The sequence below is a fragment of the Buteo buteo genome, chromosome 19 (assembly GCF_964188355.1).
Source record: "Buteo buteo chromosome 19, bButBut1.hap1.1, whole genome shotgun sequence".
Lineage (NCBI taxonomy): Eukaryota > Metazoa > Chordata > Aves > Accipitriformes > Accipitridae > Buteo > Buteo buteo.
Window position 1 is genome coordinate 16,213,588 of NC_134189.1, and position 17,233 is coordinate 16,230,820.

Below are 17,233 nucleotides of genomic sequence, written 5' to 3' on the forward strand. Positions count from 1 at the left end.
ATACTACAGAGATTTTATTTAAAATTTGTCAGAATTAATATCTTAGTATTTAGATCAATTGTTTCAGGTGTCCTGTTGCTGCTATTTAGGAGTTCAGGATAACAATAATAATTTAATAATAATATGTCTGAAAATAAGGATCAGGCAAAAGAATATTCAAGCTCCAGATGAAGAAAATCTTTCCACCCTGTGGAGAAAGCTCTAAAGCAAAAAAAAGACCGAAGAAGTGTACTGCTTTCATTATACTAGATATTTTTGGGTTTAACTTCTATTCTGTTCTTCATTTCAGTGGGTATGTAGCTCCAGTTCTGAACATTACTCTCTTGATCTTGGAACTATTGTAAGACTTTCCTGAGGATTAATAAGACCGAAGAGAAGAATCAGCCATGGCATACTTTGGGAGAGTGCCTTTCTCACACAATGAATTTGGTGAAGGACAAGCTGGGGACCAAGCATTGTACCCAATGTACCATTCTGGTTCTGCTGGAGACGTCTGTTTAGGATTTGATCGAATAGTTGATGAAGTCAACAATGAATTTTTATTTTATGGTTCATCACTTTCACATCATCATGAAGAAATTTATTTCCCATCAGACATCTTTGGTCTGAATGTGCCTGAGCAGCAGTTTTGTGGTCAGCCTCCAGTTGCTTATGGCGAACTTTACCCTGGAAATCCTGTCTCTCCCTGGCAACAAGGCACAGTGTCACCAACAGTTGGCTTCAGACCTTCTTTGCTATCTGATTACAGAAACTTCTCTCTGGCGGATCCTTACCCCTACAGTAAAGAGAGAGAACTCTATGGAGGGAATAGTATAACTCCAGTCACAAATGTGTTTGACTCAAATGTGGAAAGAGGCAACACAAATCTGAGTTTTCAGATAGGTTTTGACAGTGGAGATGCTCAGTGTCCCATTTTCTTAGACAACTATCCATTTGGACAAGAAGTGAGAGACGAAAGTGGAAATGGGGAATCTTGTTTAACCAACACTTCCAGAAGATGCAACATAGGACCTACCTGGCCCAGCAGCTCTGAACATGACAGAGAGGTATTTAAATTTTCTCATATTAACAGTGCTTAAAGTTCTCGATTGTTGTTTGTGTCCTTGCACTTTGTGTATTCACTCATACTGATGCAACGTGGATTAGAAGCACTTGATTTAAAGAACTTATGAAAAATATCACACTTATGCCTTGGGTGAAGCAAAAGCTTTTGCTCCTGTAGAGAGTTTTTGTCATGTGTCTTACTATTCAACTGGCCAAAAGCAACTGCGAGACTTGTTATTCACATCTTATTTGGTCTTAACTACTTCCAAAGACAGAGATGCAAGGAAGTGTCAGGTATGTTTTCCAATAATTGTGTATCTTGATTTCTTGGCAGTCAGAATTTTTGTACGTTTTTGTACGTTTACAAGGAGGATGCCTTCAAACAAACTTTACGTGATTAGTTAAGAGATTTTTATACAGTATGAAACCCCTGAGCATCCTCTTCCTTTGATTCTAATATCAGAAGAGAACCCAGCAGACCATAAAAAATTACTTTTGAATGAAAGGTGACTACTGTAGCTAGCTAATGAGGATTTTATACTGGCAGAGTCCCTGTCCTACCTGTTTCATGTTTTAACCAACTTATACTTAAAATGTCAATGTATTTCTACAACTTACCTATTAAAAAAAGACTTCATGTTAAAGTAATAGGGCCAGTTCCTCACCTAGTATGAAATGAAGTATCTCCATTGACTCTAATGGAAACTTGCCATTTTACATCAGAAGAGAATCTAGATTATGGTCTAGAATGCTCCAGTAGGCTCATTCTATGGCTCACTGAACCATAAAACTACCACAGAGGGATAAGTACAGAAATATAGAGTAAGATGTGTTTGAAAGAAATAAAATAACAAATCTTCATGGTCTGATATGAAACCTGGGATTCAAAATAACAATACATTATGCTGAATCTGTTTTTCTGTTAAGCCAGATTATTGTCTCTGTGTCTAGTTTGGCTGACCTATCCTGATCATGTGAGTTTATACATACCATGTCCTGCATGCACTTATGTGTGCATGTATAATTTTCTAAAAATAAACATATCTACTATAACTGTGGAAGCTGGATCCTATGACACATACTCTGTCTTTAGCTCTCTTTTTGAAGGAAATACTTTCTTTTTTTCCTCCTTCCATCAGGTGTTCCTAGCTTCAGTCGTGGTTTTGCTGTTTTTAATAACGATGTCTTATGGGACTCCCATAACTCTCTCTGATGTTATATCTCTCCTCATTTTCTTTCTTTCAAAATCCTGACACAGAGAAGGAAAAAAAAAAAAGATAAACCCTCCCTTTCCTCTAGTCCTTGTTAGCATTCTGAATCATTATAGGAATCCTGAAATATCTTACAGGATATCTCTGCACCGTTAATATTGAAAGACTGTTTAGGTTCACCTTTTGCTTTTAACTCCCACTGATCACAGTATCATAAAGCAAAGGGGAAGAGACACTTGATTGACTTGTTTCTATGTCTGTAAATAGGGAGAACTATAGAAGTAAACATAGTCAGACCCAGACAGATGGGGGATGAGGAATATATCTGAGAACAGGAACTCTGAAGGCTAATCCTAGGCACCACATTTTGGAAGTTCAGTGATGAATACAAAAGAGGAGGGGATGAATAGATGGAGAGACAAAAGGCTGTTGTTGCTTTTTACTTACAATAGGAAAACTAAAGCATGCTGACATCATGACGAAAAGAACAAGCCTTCTCATGAGAAAAGTAGAAAATAGTGGGATACAAATGAGCAGGAGGAGATTAAATTGTGGTATGGGAAGAAGAGGTGCTAGAGGAAGCAGGCAAATAAGAACAGGCACAAATGCCTCTGTGACAGAGGAGGAGAGAATTATAGGGGAGGGAAGAGCAGAGATGAGTGAGTCAAGGGCGACTACAATCAAATGTGTGGGAGGATTTGATTAAGTCAGGGAAGTATTTGAGCTGTTTAGCTAGAGGAGGAAGAAACGGGAGAGAAGAGAGAATTGATTTGTAGCAGAAAAATCAGTGTGGTCACAGGAATTCCTTCAGGGAGAAACAGCCATGTCAGGATAGAATGAGAGCCAAAGCAAGGGGCTGGCAACTGAACTTTGAGATGGTTAGAAAGGGGAAATAAGAGTGAAAGAAAGTGGAGAGAGGGAAGGCTAAAAAAGCCTGTGAAGAAGTAACTCATTGCTATTGGGCTGGGAGTTTTGGAAAAGACAAAAAGGGCTGCGGGGTGGCAGGGTTGATGCCGAGTAAGATGGTCAGAACAGTTGGAAAAGTGGAACACCACAGCAAAAGAAAGAGAACAAGCACAAATTAGATTAGTGAGCTCCAGGATGAGTAAATGACGCATCTGAGTAGTAGGAGATGAGAACCAAGACTGCAGACAGAGTGAAGCGGAAAGGATGCTGAAACATGGAGATTAGCATTGAGATAGGTCATAGGTATGCAAGATGAAATACTCACATTGCTGAAATCATACTGTCATTCTGATCCTTAGCTCTTGAATGCAGTTGTACAGCCCTAGGCTTTATTTAATGCGCGCTAATCAAAATATGTCCAGTGTAGTAAAGAAAACATTCATTTTATCTGGTCTTGTCATCACCAAGACGGATGTTCAAAAATACTAAAGGAACTGTCTCTACAACATCCCTGTGAAAAGAGATTTTATTTTCTCCATATAGAAAGAAAACTGAAATGCAACCTAAAAAGTACCCAATAGATTTGGCTGTTCCATCTACGATATTTAGAATCTAACATTTTCAGAATAACTAGCAAGATTCACTTTTTCACCCAAGCCCAGTCATCAGACCAAACTTTGTGATTTCATTTTGGGTGCTCCAGAAGTGAGAAATACACAATTAGTGTTCGTATTTGCAAAAGATGGTTCAGGTGACTTGAGCATAACGTGAGAAATCTGTGGATGGGAAAAGAGATTCCAGTTGTCCAGGGATGCACTCTGTTACTTTACCCCTGTTGTCATCAGTTCTCTCCATACGCAATTCTCCATCTCATTCGCTTCAAGCTTTCATATATTTGCAGCGAGTGGAGACTGGAGTCCTATAGAAAAGTAAAGTATGATCATGTAATTAATATTTTACCTTTTTATGCAATGGGAAGAAAGTAAAGTTTCTGAACACCTGAAAAGAGAAATGACAAAACTAAATCTCATCCACATGATTCATCAATGGAGTTGGAACTATGTATCTACTATGTATGCTCCTGCCATGAGAATGAATTTGAGTTAGTTAGCAATGGTATATTAATTCCCTCTGTGTAGACTATTACTAGTCTATGCAGGATTCTTGATTGCTGTTAGGATTCACTTAGAAATGCTGCCAGCAAAGGTGCAGAGAGGCAGAGGGCTCCTGTGTTACTTCTGTCTCCTGTAGGAGAGGGTCTGAATTCCAGCTTTGTCTGTCAAACTCCTTTTTGCAATCCTTTAGTAATTATTTAATCACATTCTTCTTCAAGCCACAAACTCGAGGATCCATACCCATGTCCTCATGGCCAATCATCCTTTCCCAGTTTTGGCCCTCTCCTTGCTTAATTCCTCTCTCTTCCTCCTTCCCCAGTTACCAGTTGTGTTGTTTCTCTTTTAATACCTTCAGTCCCATTCAATGTTGTGTCCCAGCCTCACCTTTTCTTACGTGCGGCCTAGTTTTCTTAGCTTTTCATTTACCTACTATCTCTCTTTTTCCATGCACTTTTTCCAGGGTGCTGTACCTGCTCTGTAATAACAGAACTGCAGGTAGAAAAGGAGCCTTTTTGTGTTGCTGGAAGCAGCAGGTTTCCAGCCTTTCCTCCTGTGGGAGTCTCAATCCGCTGCTCCTGTAGGGTAATCTTAAGTTATCGCTCCTTTGCAGCATAGGACTTCGGTGGTCCTTAGCTCTGTAGAGTCCCTGTCAATCTCCTATTCCTCTTCCTGGCTGCTCACCTACTCCTGCAGCCCCTTCACTGGCAGGTCCCCACGGCAGCCAGAGGGCAGCTCCCCACCAGCGAGGCCCCAGGGAGAGGCACCAGACAAGCCCTACAGCCAGAGACCTGGGCTGCAGCATCCTTCCTCTGGAGCTCTATGTGTGTTAAAGTCTCTGCTGTCCACAGGGGCAGTTTCTGCACCCCATGATGAAGATTGTGCCATGTCACCGCCATCGCTGTGTAGTCTTCAGTGCAGGTTCTGGGCTCCCTTTGCACCCCTACTGCAACAACTGCTGTAGCTTTACCTGCCTGCTGTGCTCTGTGAGCTGTGCTCCTGCTCCTGGCCATAGACCTCACACACAAACACAGCAATGTCTCTCTGAGCTTGTTCCAGCTTGAATTCCTCCATCTGGAACATAAGGGTACACGACATCCCAGATGTAAACTTCCTAGAGCCTTGTCAATATATCTTTTGGTAAAACTGTCTACCCTGATGTAAGTGTGATCAGGAATGGTTTTTCTTTGCTGTTGGGTTTTGTTTGTGCTGTGTGTGTGTGTGTGGGGGTTATGACTACATAATTTTGGGAGGCCATTACTGTTACCAAATTGTTCATAATTTCTAAATAATGCACTTCCACCAGAAGTTCTTATGACTCTGCTGAGGTGAGTTTGCAAGGTAGGTGTCTAACCAAGGTGGAAAAAATGAGCCAGTGGAGGTGCTATGTTTTCAGTGACTTTTGAAGGAGCTTTTTCAGCAGTCTTTACAATCAGGGGGTGATGGACAACTGATTTGTATTGCTAAATTTAATTTCACTCTCTTATTTCAACCCTCAGGGTTATCCATTGTTTTTCCAACCAGACATTACAATTTTTCTCTCTACTGATGATGCCCCCTTATTATCTTTAAATTTCATAAGTGCTCTCCTATTGCTTGTGCTATCGTGGTTAATGAAAATACTACATACAATGAGACCCAAGACTGACAGTATCTATAAAAGGTTTGTACCTTCAGAGCTTTCAGTTCTGCCATTGTGATCTCCCCACTAGCCAGCTCCCAACAGATCTTTCCTCTTTTATACTTATCCCATCATTTAAAGTGTAACTAAAATTTCCCAGCCTGCATCTTTTCATGCATATTGCATGTCCTTGTCCAGAAAAAAAACCCTTAAATTTTCTGTTTTATATTATTCATTTTTATAAATTTACATATTTGTATATAAATTACTAAAATTATAAAATACACCTTTTGCCATATCTCAGTTTCCTCTTCTGTGACGTGTCATTAGTTGCTTCTCTGTCTGAAGGGATTTAAAAGCCGGTCTCCCAATTGAGCCTTGTACCTGTCTCTATCTACAACAGTAGAATGGGCTTGCAGATATAATAATATTAAGCTCTTTCCTGGAGGTAATGTTCTGACTGAAGTGTACTATGGCAAACAGACAAGGGGGTGCTTTGACCCAAAATAGTGGCTCAGACCTGTTCTCTCCAAGTTTAGAGAAGGTATCTGGGGATTTTTCATGTTCAACAGAATACACTGGCTTCCTGTTATCTGTCTTAGGGACTTACCTGCAGGTTTATGGTGTTTGAAGGGATCCTAAGCTTCCTTCCAGGGCAGAAAGAGAGAAAATAAGGATTAAAACTCACTGCAGTATAAGTTTCGTTTTGTTCCCTCTTCCTTTTTTTAAACTAAGCATACATCTGCATTTAGAGTTATCTGTGCTCTGACACTAGGTAAATTTTGAAAGCTTTGTCTGGAATTCCTTATATTCTGCACGGAGGGGAAAAAAAATAATTGATAAACCCAGGTTAGCTGATGCTTTGTGACTTCGTGTTTTTAATCTGAAAGCATTTAGAGTGCACTCAAAATGGGTTATTTGTTCTTATTTGGAGCTCCATCAAGTCATGGTAGGGATAAGGTATGAAAGTTAGTCCTCATGGAACCAAATGCAAGGTTAGCCTTATGCTCCTGTTATCTGAATAATCGAGCTCTGTTTCTTCTGGTGTTTTTTTGGTATTTTTAGGCTACAGGTTGGTCTATCCAGCTGGTTGAAACAAATCAAGGAAGTAACGAAAACACAGTTGCTTTTTGCAATGCAGTGGAGAAGTAAGTAACAAAAAAACTTTATGCAGCCAACTATCACATTTCACTTATTTATATTAATAGGATTGGTTATCCCAGTGTATTGCGTCTAGCTGAGAGGGAGTTAATTTTCCCCATAGCAGCCCTCATGGTGCTGTGTTTTGTATTGGTAGCTAGAAAGGTGTTGATAACACACATCAGTATTTTGGCTACTGCTGAGCAAGTGCTCACACAGCATCAAGGCTGTCTCTCCAACATTCTCCCCTCACCAGTAGGCTGGGGGTGGGCAGGATCTTGTGAGGGGACATAGCCAGGACAGCTGACCCAAACTGACCAAAGGGATATTCCATACCATATGACGTCTGCTCAGCAATAACATCTAAGAGAAATGAGGAAGAAGGGCGTCATTTGTTACTATGATATTTGTCTTCCTGGGCAACTGCTACGGTATTGAAACCCTACTTCCTGGGAAGTGGCTGGACATTGCCTGCTGATGGGGAATAGAGAATAAATCTTTGGTTTTCCTTTGCTTCTGCATGTGGCCTTTGCTTTGCTTTTGCTTTTATTAAACTGCCTTTATCTTGACCTGTGAGGTTTTTTGTCCATCTTATTTTCTTCCCTTCCCCCATCCTGCTGAGGAGGGTAGTGATAGAGTGGCTTGGTGGGCACCTGGCATCCAACCAGTGTCAACTCACCACACCCTGCATTCCTGAACAGTACCATAATTCCAGTACCCACTTAAATATGGAAATGCTTCTAATTTTGGTTTAAAGATTAAAATCCACAAAGAAATGTTAATACAAAAAATATTTTCTCCCTTAGCTGTTCCCTTTATCAGTGGTAAGTACATTTAACTCTTCAGTGTTTTAGGTTTATAGTGTGTGAAACTTAAGATCCATTTTCTGCCATTGTCTTAGACAATATTAGTGCCTGTGTAGCTCGGAGCAGGAAAAAAGAATTGGAGGAACTGACTGACTGAGAACAGAATTAGTACATACTGTCATGATGAAAAGTGAGACGTAGCAAGCGACAAAACCTCCTTTAATTATTGTTTACCGTTACAGTTAATAGCATGGCTTAATGGGATAGAACTTTTTTTACTTAATCTTCTTCGGAAAAAGAAATTGTTCTGAAATCCAAGAGTGCTAAGAAATACAAGTTTTTAGACCATCTGTGCAGATTCATTTTCCTTCATAGATATTCACTGATCACACTATCAAGTTGTTAGCATAAATGCATGCTCTTTCCCCCAGGAAAGTAGTTGGAAAATGGAATGCTGGTTGTTTTGTTGTTTTTTTTTTCAATTAGACTTTAATGAATTGACTGTATTCAAGGTCAGCCAAGCCTGCTTCTCTTAAAAGAAAAAAAACCCAACAAAACCCAAATGCAAAAAACAGCAGTTTGATGTTGCCCCCAAATTAACAGTGAATATATTATATATTCATACGGGGTTGGATGGTCAGCTTCAAAACATACTCATTCACATACATCTCAGTCGTCTTTTCTTCCACAGTTCATCAGTCTGGACCCCAACCCAATTCTACTAACATCAGATGCATGAAGGTATATTCCACATGACAGGTTTTCCTCTCAGATATTGAAATCTTTTAATGTCCAAACATTCTACATTTAACTTTGCACTCTGATTATAGGAAAAGCTTTCTATTGATTTTCTTTTTTTTTTTTTTTGTGAATATATGAGTTTATTTACAGGGCTAAAAAGTTTAATAGAATTAAGCCATTCCTGTTTTGCAGTAATTTGTTTAGTGTGCATCACTAGCAAATGTTCTTATTTTCTTTTTAAGAGTAACTTTTGGGTTTCTTCGATCAAATGAATGGGAAAGCATTCTTAGGACAAAATGTCACAGCAAACAAAAGACCAAAAAATGTCATAAATTTGCAAATAACTAACATATTCAGTCTTGCCAAATGAGCATCCTTTCAGTCCCCGAAGAATCTCAATAACTGCCAGTTTTATACATCAGAGGCAAGTTGTGTAATTCAAACTCTGACATGCAGATTTGCACCTTAAGCATGTAGCTCAAATAGAAAACAATCATGTTTTTCTTTAGGTAATATTTGTACAGGTAGCAATCTATAATTGAAACATTACATTGTACACAATTGTAAAGCAGTTTTCAAAATCCCTTTATCAGGTTACTTCTACAATTATGGACATAGCTATAGTGGATGTTCATCCATGGGTGGCTTCAGAATACATCCTAAAGTAAGCTTGATACCAAAAGATGCCAAGCTGATAGTCTCAGGGTTCAATACTGCAAAATGCAGAGTTCCTCCAGGTCCTACTGACTTCAAGGATGTGTTCTGCACTGCAAAGAAATACACAGAATTATGAAATGCTGTGAAATAGCAAATCCCTGTACATGTTAGTATTTCCTGCATACACTGAGTTGTTGCAGCCCAGAAAGCAAGCAGCACAAGATTTTCCTCATGTAATACTTGTGTAGTACTTCATTTATGCCTTGGAAGACCTAACCTTTCAAAATTTTGCGATTGGCATGTTTCACTCACCTGCTCAGCCCCGAAGCTCTTTAATCACTTGAAAACAATAGATGGCCATAAATGAGCAACGCTTTCTGGAACTGAATGCATTTTTATCTGAAAAGCATAAAAAGCACATTTCTGTCCCCACATTATCCTAAAATATAGATAGTGTGAGGGTAGGGAAGGAGATGAGGTCTGCTTAGTTTTGAAATGACTGCCAGTAAGTTGAGGAGGGGCTTCATGCCCCATGTGTGTACATAGCCCATTAATTTGATGCTGGAGAAAGGGTAGTGAAGCTTCCAGTCTTACTCAGTCCTTGGCCTTCTTACAGAAACAGGTTACAAGAGTGAATTTGGTGTTAGGGGAAAGCTTTATGTGTACCTTGCTCGCAAAGAAAATAGACTGACATCAACTACATAGGTCACCAAAGTAACCTCTGTAGTATAACGATTTTTTACTATGAGTATAAATCTATCTCATATTGGAGGTATCGTCGAGCCTCATTTCCTCCTACCCCACTGAAACATCATGCCCCCTGGTTTTCATTATAAGAAATGGGCTGCTTCATTGGATTATTAATTTTGGAAGCCTGTTTTTTGTTTTTTTTTCCTTCTCATGCTATAGAAATACATGGCATAAAAGAGTAGCTCATACTGTTGTTTAAAAGACTTGGGCAGCAGCCCTGAAGCAGGAGGTAATGTAGTAATGAAGAACTTTATGTGAGAGAACTGTGGCTCAAAATACACTTTAATCAGAGACAGTATAAAGCACTGCTAACTCAGAAGCTACAGAATGCTGCTTAAACTAACAAACAAAAAAGAATGCAATATGCTTGGTACAGGATGTTTGAGTTTAGCTACTAAGATATTCAGGCCAATTAGTGAAATGTAAAGCTTCAGCTAGTATTATATGTACCCTTACCTGCAGCTGTAAAGCGTATTTCCTTAAAAAGCAAGTTTAATCTCAGATGACAGACATAATACCTGTGACCAGTGTTCATTAGGAAATGGTACCTCAGGAAGAATTAGTTTTTGCAGATCTTTGGTAATTGGAAGGAGGAGGGGCAACATATTTTATAGGTAATGGTATATCAGAGGGACTCAATGACTGTAACAGTTGTTGCTCTCTACAGACATTTGCATAAATAGTCATGGTTTTAGTAATGAGGATTTCAGATTGGATTCTAGAGCACCATGAAAATAGGGACTACTTAAGATTTTGCATAGAAAGCATGTTCCTGTATTCATTTTGACCAGCTATCCTAGTCACAGCTGTCTGTGCACATGCTCTTGGTTAGAGAAAATTGGTTAGAGAAACACTTAAATTTTAAGTTAAAACTGTTATTTAAGCACTTATTTGAGCACTCTCATTTCTACCATGCTTGGTGTACACTGAAGTCTGTGTTTAAACTCCTTTTGGCTTCACTGAGGTCAAGCTCAGCAGTGATTCTGTGAAGTTCATGAAGATTCTACTGATGGTTTTCCTGTTGATTAAAAGATGTAGTTATATGCACACTACCTGATATGTAGGTATCCCACTAATATATGAAACAAGGATTGAGGTGCTACTATTTTCCCCTCTAGTTTGCACAAAATTTTATTCCAAACAGCTCTCTATGTACTATTATTGTAGGTATCCTGTAGCATTTTTGTTCTGTTCTTGTAAGAGAGTTGAAATGCATGCCTATTTAGACATAATTTCATCACATGTTCTTTTCAGAATAAGAAAAGCCTATCCTGCTTTTGACTTGAAGACAAACACCGGGAAAATCTGGAGTGTCACAACAAGGTACCCAGACCATATCCTTGGTGAATCAAAGTTCAGAATCAGCGTTTGGACAGATTCTTCACTATATCCTCTGCTTCTTACACAGCATGGTAAGTGATTGAGGAGCCCATATCATTCTACAATTCAGTTCCATGCAGATGATAACAAAACACATTTGTTATCTGGAAAGATACTTGGAGAGCAAGCCTTACATGAGTCTTGAGTGCATGCTTTGTCAAAATTGTTCAGTATATTTGCTATAAAATTAAAATCACATTAAATACCAAACTTTGCTAATGTATAGATCTCTACTTTCTTTAATCATAATTGGGACCAATTCTGGCAGTCTCAAATAGGCCATCACTCAGACTTTGATCTAGAAGGAATTTAAGCTTGTGCCTAATTCGAAGTGTAGGGGTAGTCCCGATATAGTCGTGGAACTTTTCATAGCCTTGACTCCGTTACTGAATCCAAGACTTAAGAGTCTGCAGTTGCTAAGACTCTTCTCCACCCAAGGTTATGTACAGGTCGGGGAAAGTACATGTCGGTCATAAAATGAAAGGAGAAATTCCAACTGCATGGTTACAAAAGGGCAGTAATTAAGAATTGGAACAGTTTGCCCATGGAAGTTGTGGAGTCTCCATCCTTGGAGGTTTTTAAAGTCTTACAGGACAAAAACCTGAACAAGCTGTTTTAAATTCAATGTTGATCCTCCTTTGGGGAGGAGGCCAGAGTAGATGGACCTGCTGAGGTCCTTCCCAACCTAAATTATTCTGCCACTAGTGACTGTGGGAAGCTGCCACTGCTCCTGTGCATCCTGTATCTGTGGTGAATGGGAGAATCTTTGATTCCAGCTCTGGTAATTTTTACTTCTTAAGCCACATATACAAAAATGAAATAAATTAGATCTTCTTCTCCCTGTCTTCCTGTGCTGCTTCATTAAGTGATACTCTTTTTTTTAATGCATCATTTCTTCAGTTGTCAAGGAATTATTTAGCTGTAACAGGCTGAGTATTAGTTTGTTTGATGGGTTGAAAACTGAAAATCCAAAGCTCTAAGAATATCAGTTAACATATATATATATAAATCTTCATAAATAAGGTAGCCAAGGCTTACACATTTATTCATACCAGTTTGGTTGCTTCATTTGGGAGCATCTGCATAGTTATTGGAAAGCCTGGAGAAGTAGTAGGTTGTAGTACCATCTTTAACCAATACTTTGTGGATGCCATGATGCAAAGGGCCAAAGGTCCTGGGACACTTGGACCAGATGGTAGTATTTCCAGCACTTCTGTCAGCTAGGCAAGGGATCTACATTGAAGTTCCCTGCAATGGAAAAGTCTTAACTACTGGCAAATGTTTTGTCATATAGCATCATTCACCCTACGGATTGTTCGATTTTCAGTCTGCTTAACTTCATTTACAAAAAAGCTTTAGAACGCACAGCTAAAACTGAAGGGGATCTAAGAAACAGTCCCTATCCTAAACTTGCTTACAGTCTGAGTAAACAGCAAGATATAGTTGAAGTGGGGGGAGGGAGCACACTTTTTTGCCTCATCGAATATAAATAATTGTTATGTCATGCAAAAACATTTGGCAGAGTAAGGAAAGGAAAATGGGTCTACAAAGTGCAAATGAATAATACTAGCAAGTTTCAGAGTTTTTCCAATGAGTGACCTGAAACAAGTGCATGTTACAATTTTAATTCAAGATTCTGTGTCATTCTTTTTTTTCTGGTGTATATAAATTTAGCAAACAGGCACAGCAGTTTACGTGTCAAACCAGCTATAAGGAGTTGCTTAAACCAGCGAGTTGTCGAAGGGCTAGATGTTTAAAACTAGTAAAACTGGTAGAAAATGTTCAATTGAAGTGGCTTTCTAAGCAAAAGAAAAATGGCTTTGCAAAGAAAACAAAATTTTCAGAAGGCCCTTCTGAATCCTTTGCTGCATTTTTCTACCTCCCCCAAGGAAAACCAAACCTTCATCCTAGCTACCTAACAAATTGCTAATTTCCTCTAAATGGACATAGATTCTGTGACTTGTAAAGCATTTGAAGCAAAATTAAAAAAAAAAAAAATCAGGTGTGGCTTGATCTAATTCCTCTTGATGGAGCTAGTCTGCAGCAGTAGTTAGGCATTTCAAAGAAATTCTTATTTTCTTTGCTCAAGTATCTAGACTGGAATTCTCTAGCAAGCTACTATTAATTTTTCTTGCTATCTTTATTTACAGCTGGCTGTATCACTCATGACTTAATTGTAGAGATCCTCCGTTGCACAAATCGATACCCAGTCCAGGAGGAATGCCTTCTAAGTGTTTGCGGGTCTGATGAATTCTTACAAAAGTAAGTATCTCATTACGAGACGGTATTAAGTATGTGTTATGTAATAAAAGCTGTGCATTTAATGTGCTCTGCTTACATGCCATAAAAACAGAACCATAGGGAGAGTTAGAGTATTATGTTCCAAACACTTAATGTATAGTTTCTGAAACTCCCAGAATACACAGTACTTATGTTCTACAGAGATGATAGTGTGCTCTAGTACAAGGATTCAAATAAAATCCTGGCTCCTTTATATAAGCTTTGTGCAGCCTTGAATAATTTGTTTTACTTCACTGCCCTTCTGGTCTTTCTCATCTGTAATACAAGGATGCTGCTACATCCAGTATCTCATAGGAGTGTTAAAAGCATGAAGGGGTATGCATATCCTCAAAGGTGGAAGTCACCAAAGAGAGGAGAAACAGTATTATACAGTTATATAGCAGGTGATTTTTCTTCATATCCAGTTGCAACAGTAGTAAAAGCAAATGAACTCCGCGCTTTGGTGCTGACTACAAGTTGGAGAAAAACACATTTTTCATACAAACAGGTCTTTCTGAATGTACATAGTCTACAAGTAAGGAAGTAAATGCTCTGATTTGCATTCATTTAGGTAAACTCTTGTGATGGTTGAAAGCACTACTGGACTTAGCTAGTTGTTTCTTGCCCCCGGCAGCTTAAATTCACCTGTCAGCAAAAGTGAGCAGATTTTGTGTTGAAGCAGCTAAAGTGCAGGCTGTAGGGACGGTGACTTTCAGCAGAAGGGGAGAAATTGGCAGTTCTCTGTGGTAACATGTTAAGCTAGCACTGCAGGAATCACAGCTCATCTGCTAGAGACATAAAAAATGTTAGATAAAATAGTATACATCTATAATTGAAAGGGAAATTTTTAGAAGCAGTCATATTTGCAGTTTAGTGTAAAGATTACCTGTACTAGCCCAGAGCAAGTCAGCTTGATTAATGGAAGTAATGTAGTTGTGAGAGCAAGTGTCACACTGTGTAAATTAACTTTGTTCTATATCCAGCTTGGACACTTGTATACTTACACAGGTCAAATGTTCAGATGTTTATGATGAATTATGCTTTGCAACTAAAGATGGAGACTTCAACATTTCTAGGCCCACTCTTCACTTGTTTAAATCTCTGTGAAGCAGGAGCTGGTACAGCAGAGTGTTGCGTGAAGCATTACAATGCTAGAACTGCTGAGCAGAGAATCAGGTTGTACACAGATCTGTTAATTACGCAACAAGACCAGGGCATTTTTTTATTTTCAAGACTCTCTTCTCATTTCAAACTAATTGCTAAAGAAAATGGAAATAATGAGTCATTGTATTGAGGCTGAGTTCAGTGCATTTCCGTACAGTGTACAACACGTTCTAAACAGTTTTAGTTTAACTGTTGGGAAGAATGCCTCAATAGTGGACTGTTTAAATTCCTGTACTTGCAGAATCTCTGCATGTCTCATTAGCAGTGAAACAAGGTCAATAATGTTCTTAGCTTTTTTGCCTTTGCTTCTTCACTGTCATGCAGAAAGCACTGAGCTGCACTTCTGGCCTCAGAAGCTTGTAATTCTATACCATGCCATAGTTTCGGCTCCCTTTCTTCTGCCTCCTCATCAGAGCGCTGTATCTGAAATTTGAATCCTCAGACCATAATGATCCCTTGGGTAGCTTAACACGGCCTGAGGAGTTGCCTCAGGGTGAAATTTTTCCTATGTTTGGGTTATCTTTTAGTGCAAATTGCTTTCCTTGCAAAGTTGCTAACAGAGTGATTTGATGTACTTGTGCAGAGCTCTTCCTCAGAAAAGTATTTGGAAATTGTTCAGGGATGAATTCCAGTAGAAGTTCCCCAAGTTATAAGACAGCAAAGGAATAAATACTCTGCTGCTCCTGCCTTATTGTTATCCAGAAAAAAAAACTAAAGTGAAGCCAAAACAGTGACATGATGAATTGTTCTCAGACCAGGGTGGTTTAGTGAAACAGACAACTTTGTGAAGTTCTGTCAGAAGCTTTCATTTACTGTTATATTGGACTGTATTAACGAGCACTTCACCCTGCCTCCTGCAGAAGCACCTGAAAGACTTAATTTCTAGAATCTATTTAGCTTTGAATGAGATGGAGAAAAAATACTTGTGCGCTAATGACCATTACACTCAGCACCACAAGATTTCATCATCCATTATTTCCTTCCTATGGAGATATCCTTGAGCTCACATCCTATCTGACTCACAAGTAGAATATCAGATTTCAAATATCCAAATTTAAAAACAAATCAGAAGGCTGCGTATAGGCTGCAGGTCAGTCCATAACTAATAGGGCCATCTGTGAAGTTCTGATTTGGAATCTCATTTTGTTTGTGGTCTTTCAGTTCATTTTGTTAACTGATCAGAAATCCTGGGATTGCCTCAACCTGCAGGCTTTCTTTTTCTTCTTATGCTTCCTTTTCCCTCAAGTTTTTCTTACAGTGCCTGTAGAAGCTATCAGGATCCATTGCCACCTTGTCCCTGCCCCTTCTGTCATTGTAAGGTGTATGTTAGTTACTTCTCCAGTTGATTTGCTGCAGTTTCTTTTTCAGATGTTCAGTGTAAGTGCATCTGGAGGCAGAACCCTGTCTGAAAGACAGACACTCCTTGAAAGAAGGGAGGAGTAAACCCCATATTTGTCTCATCAGTTTTTACCACTGTTCACAGAAGTTTCTGATTTTCATATGTATCTGTACACCCTCCTTCTTTGGGTTTCCCAGCTGTGGGTGAGCTCTCCACTCCCTTATACTTGTCCTGTTCATGATCATCTTTTATTTTTTGGAGGGAAACATCTGCTGTTTCTAAAAAATCTTTGCTATATCATCCCATCATCCAAACCTTCTACATCTACCTATAAATCTTGCTCTCACAGTTTCCTATCTTTCCTTAAATTTCAAATGGATGCCCCGAAAAATGATTTTATGGTGCCCTTCATGAAAGATGTTACATAAAAATAAATTAAAATGGGGTTAAGCAGCTTGTGTCAAATAACTCCTAGCTCTCAATGCCAGCAGCAAGCCAAACCCAACCCTTCTCATGTGACAGCAATGAATCAATCCTCCTTTTAGACTCCTTTTCCTTTATAACTACAGGCTACAAACTCCGGACAGCCTGAAATGCCTAATAAAACAAAGCACATGAGTGTGCATAAGAATATGGGGCACTTTTTTTTTTAATTGATCTGTCTGCTAGCAAGAGGTTGCATTAATGCAGACCCAGCAAAGGAATGTAGGCTAAGGATATTTATAAGCTTTATTTCTAAACATGCCTTTTTGCACAGTTATCTTACTGCTTTGCAGTTTAGCTAACATAGTGAGCAGGGTTATGGAATAGAAAAGTCTAAATGCTTATCATTTCTGCTCACATGCTTGCCTGTGACCTTATTGATGACATTTTTTGCCTTACTAATTCTATTCTCTGAGAATTGAGAGCTAAATAAGAATTGGTTTTCACTCAAATTGAAGTTTAAGCTATTAATTATACACTGGGCAGAGTTATATTCATGCAGATTGGGATCATAAGAAGCAAGCACCTTTTGGATGAATATGTTCTGTGTAAAAAATAAACTTCATTTTCTCTTGTCACTGCAGATTAAGTTTTTCATT

General features: G+C 38.8%; 1 protein-coding gene across 1 annotated transcript in view; it reads left to right on the forward strand.

Moving 5' to 3' along the window:
• The window catches only part of PIK3C2G (phosphatidylinositol-4-phosphate 3-kinase catalytic subunit type 2 gamma), a 206,949-nt gene that overhangs the window by 3,559 nt on the left and 186,157 nt on the right, over positions 1-17,233 (forward strand). The window contains exons 3-6 of the mRNA XM_075051333.1: positions 290-1,046; positions 6,960-7,042; positions 11,243-11,400; positions 13,519-13,630. Of these exons, the coding sequence (XP_074907434.1) occupies positions 387-1,046; positions 6,960-7,042; positions 11,243-11,400; positions 13,519-13,630 (1,013 nt within the window). The 5' untranslated portion in view covers positions 290-386. The remainder of the gene's footprint in view (positions 1-289; positions 1,047-6,959; positions 7,043-11,242; positions 11,401-13,518; positions 13,631-17,233) is intronic.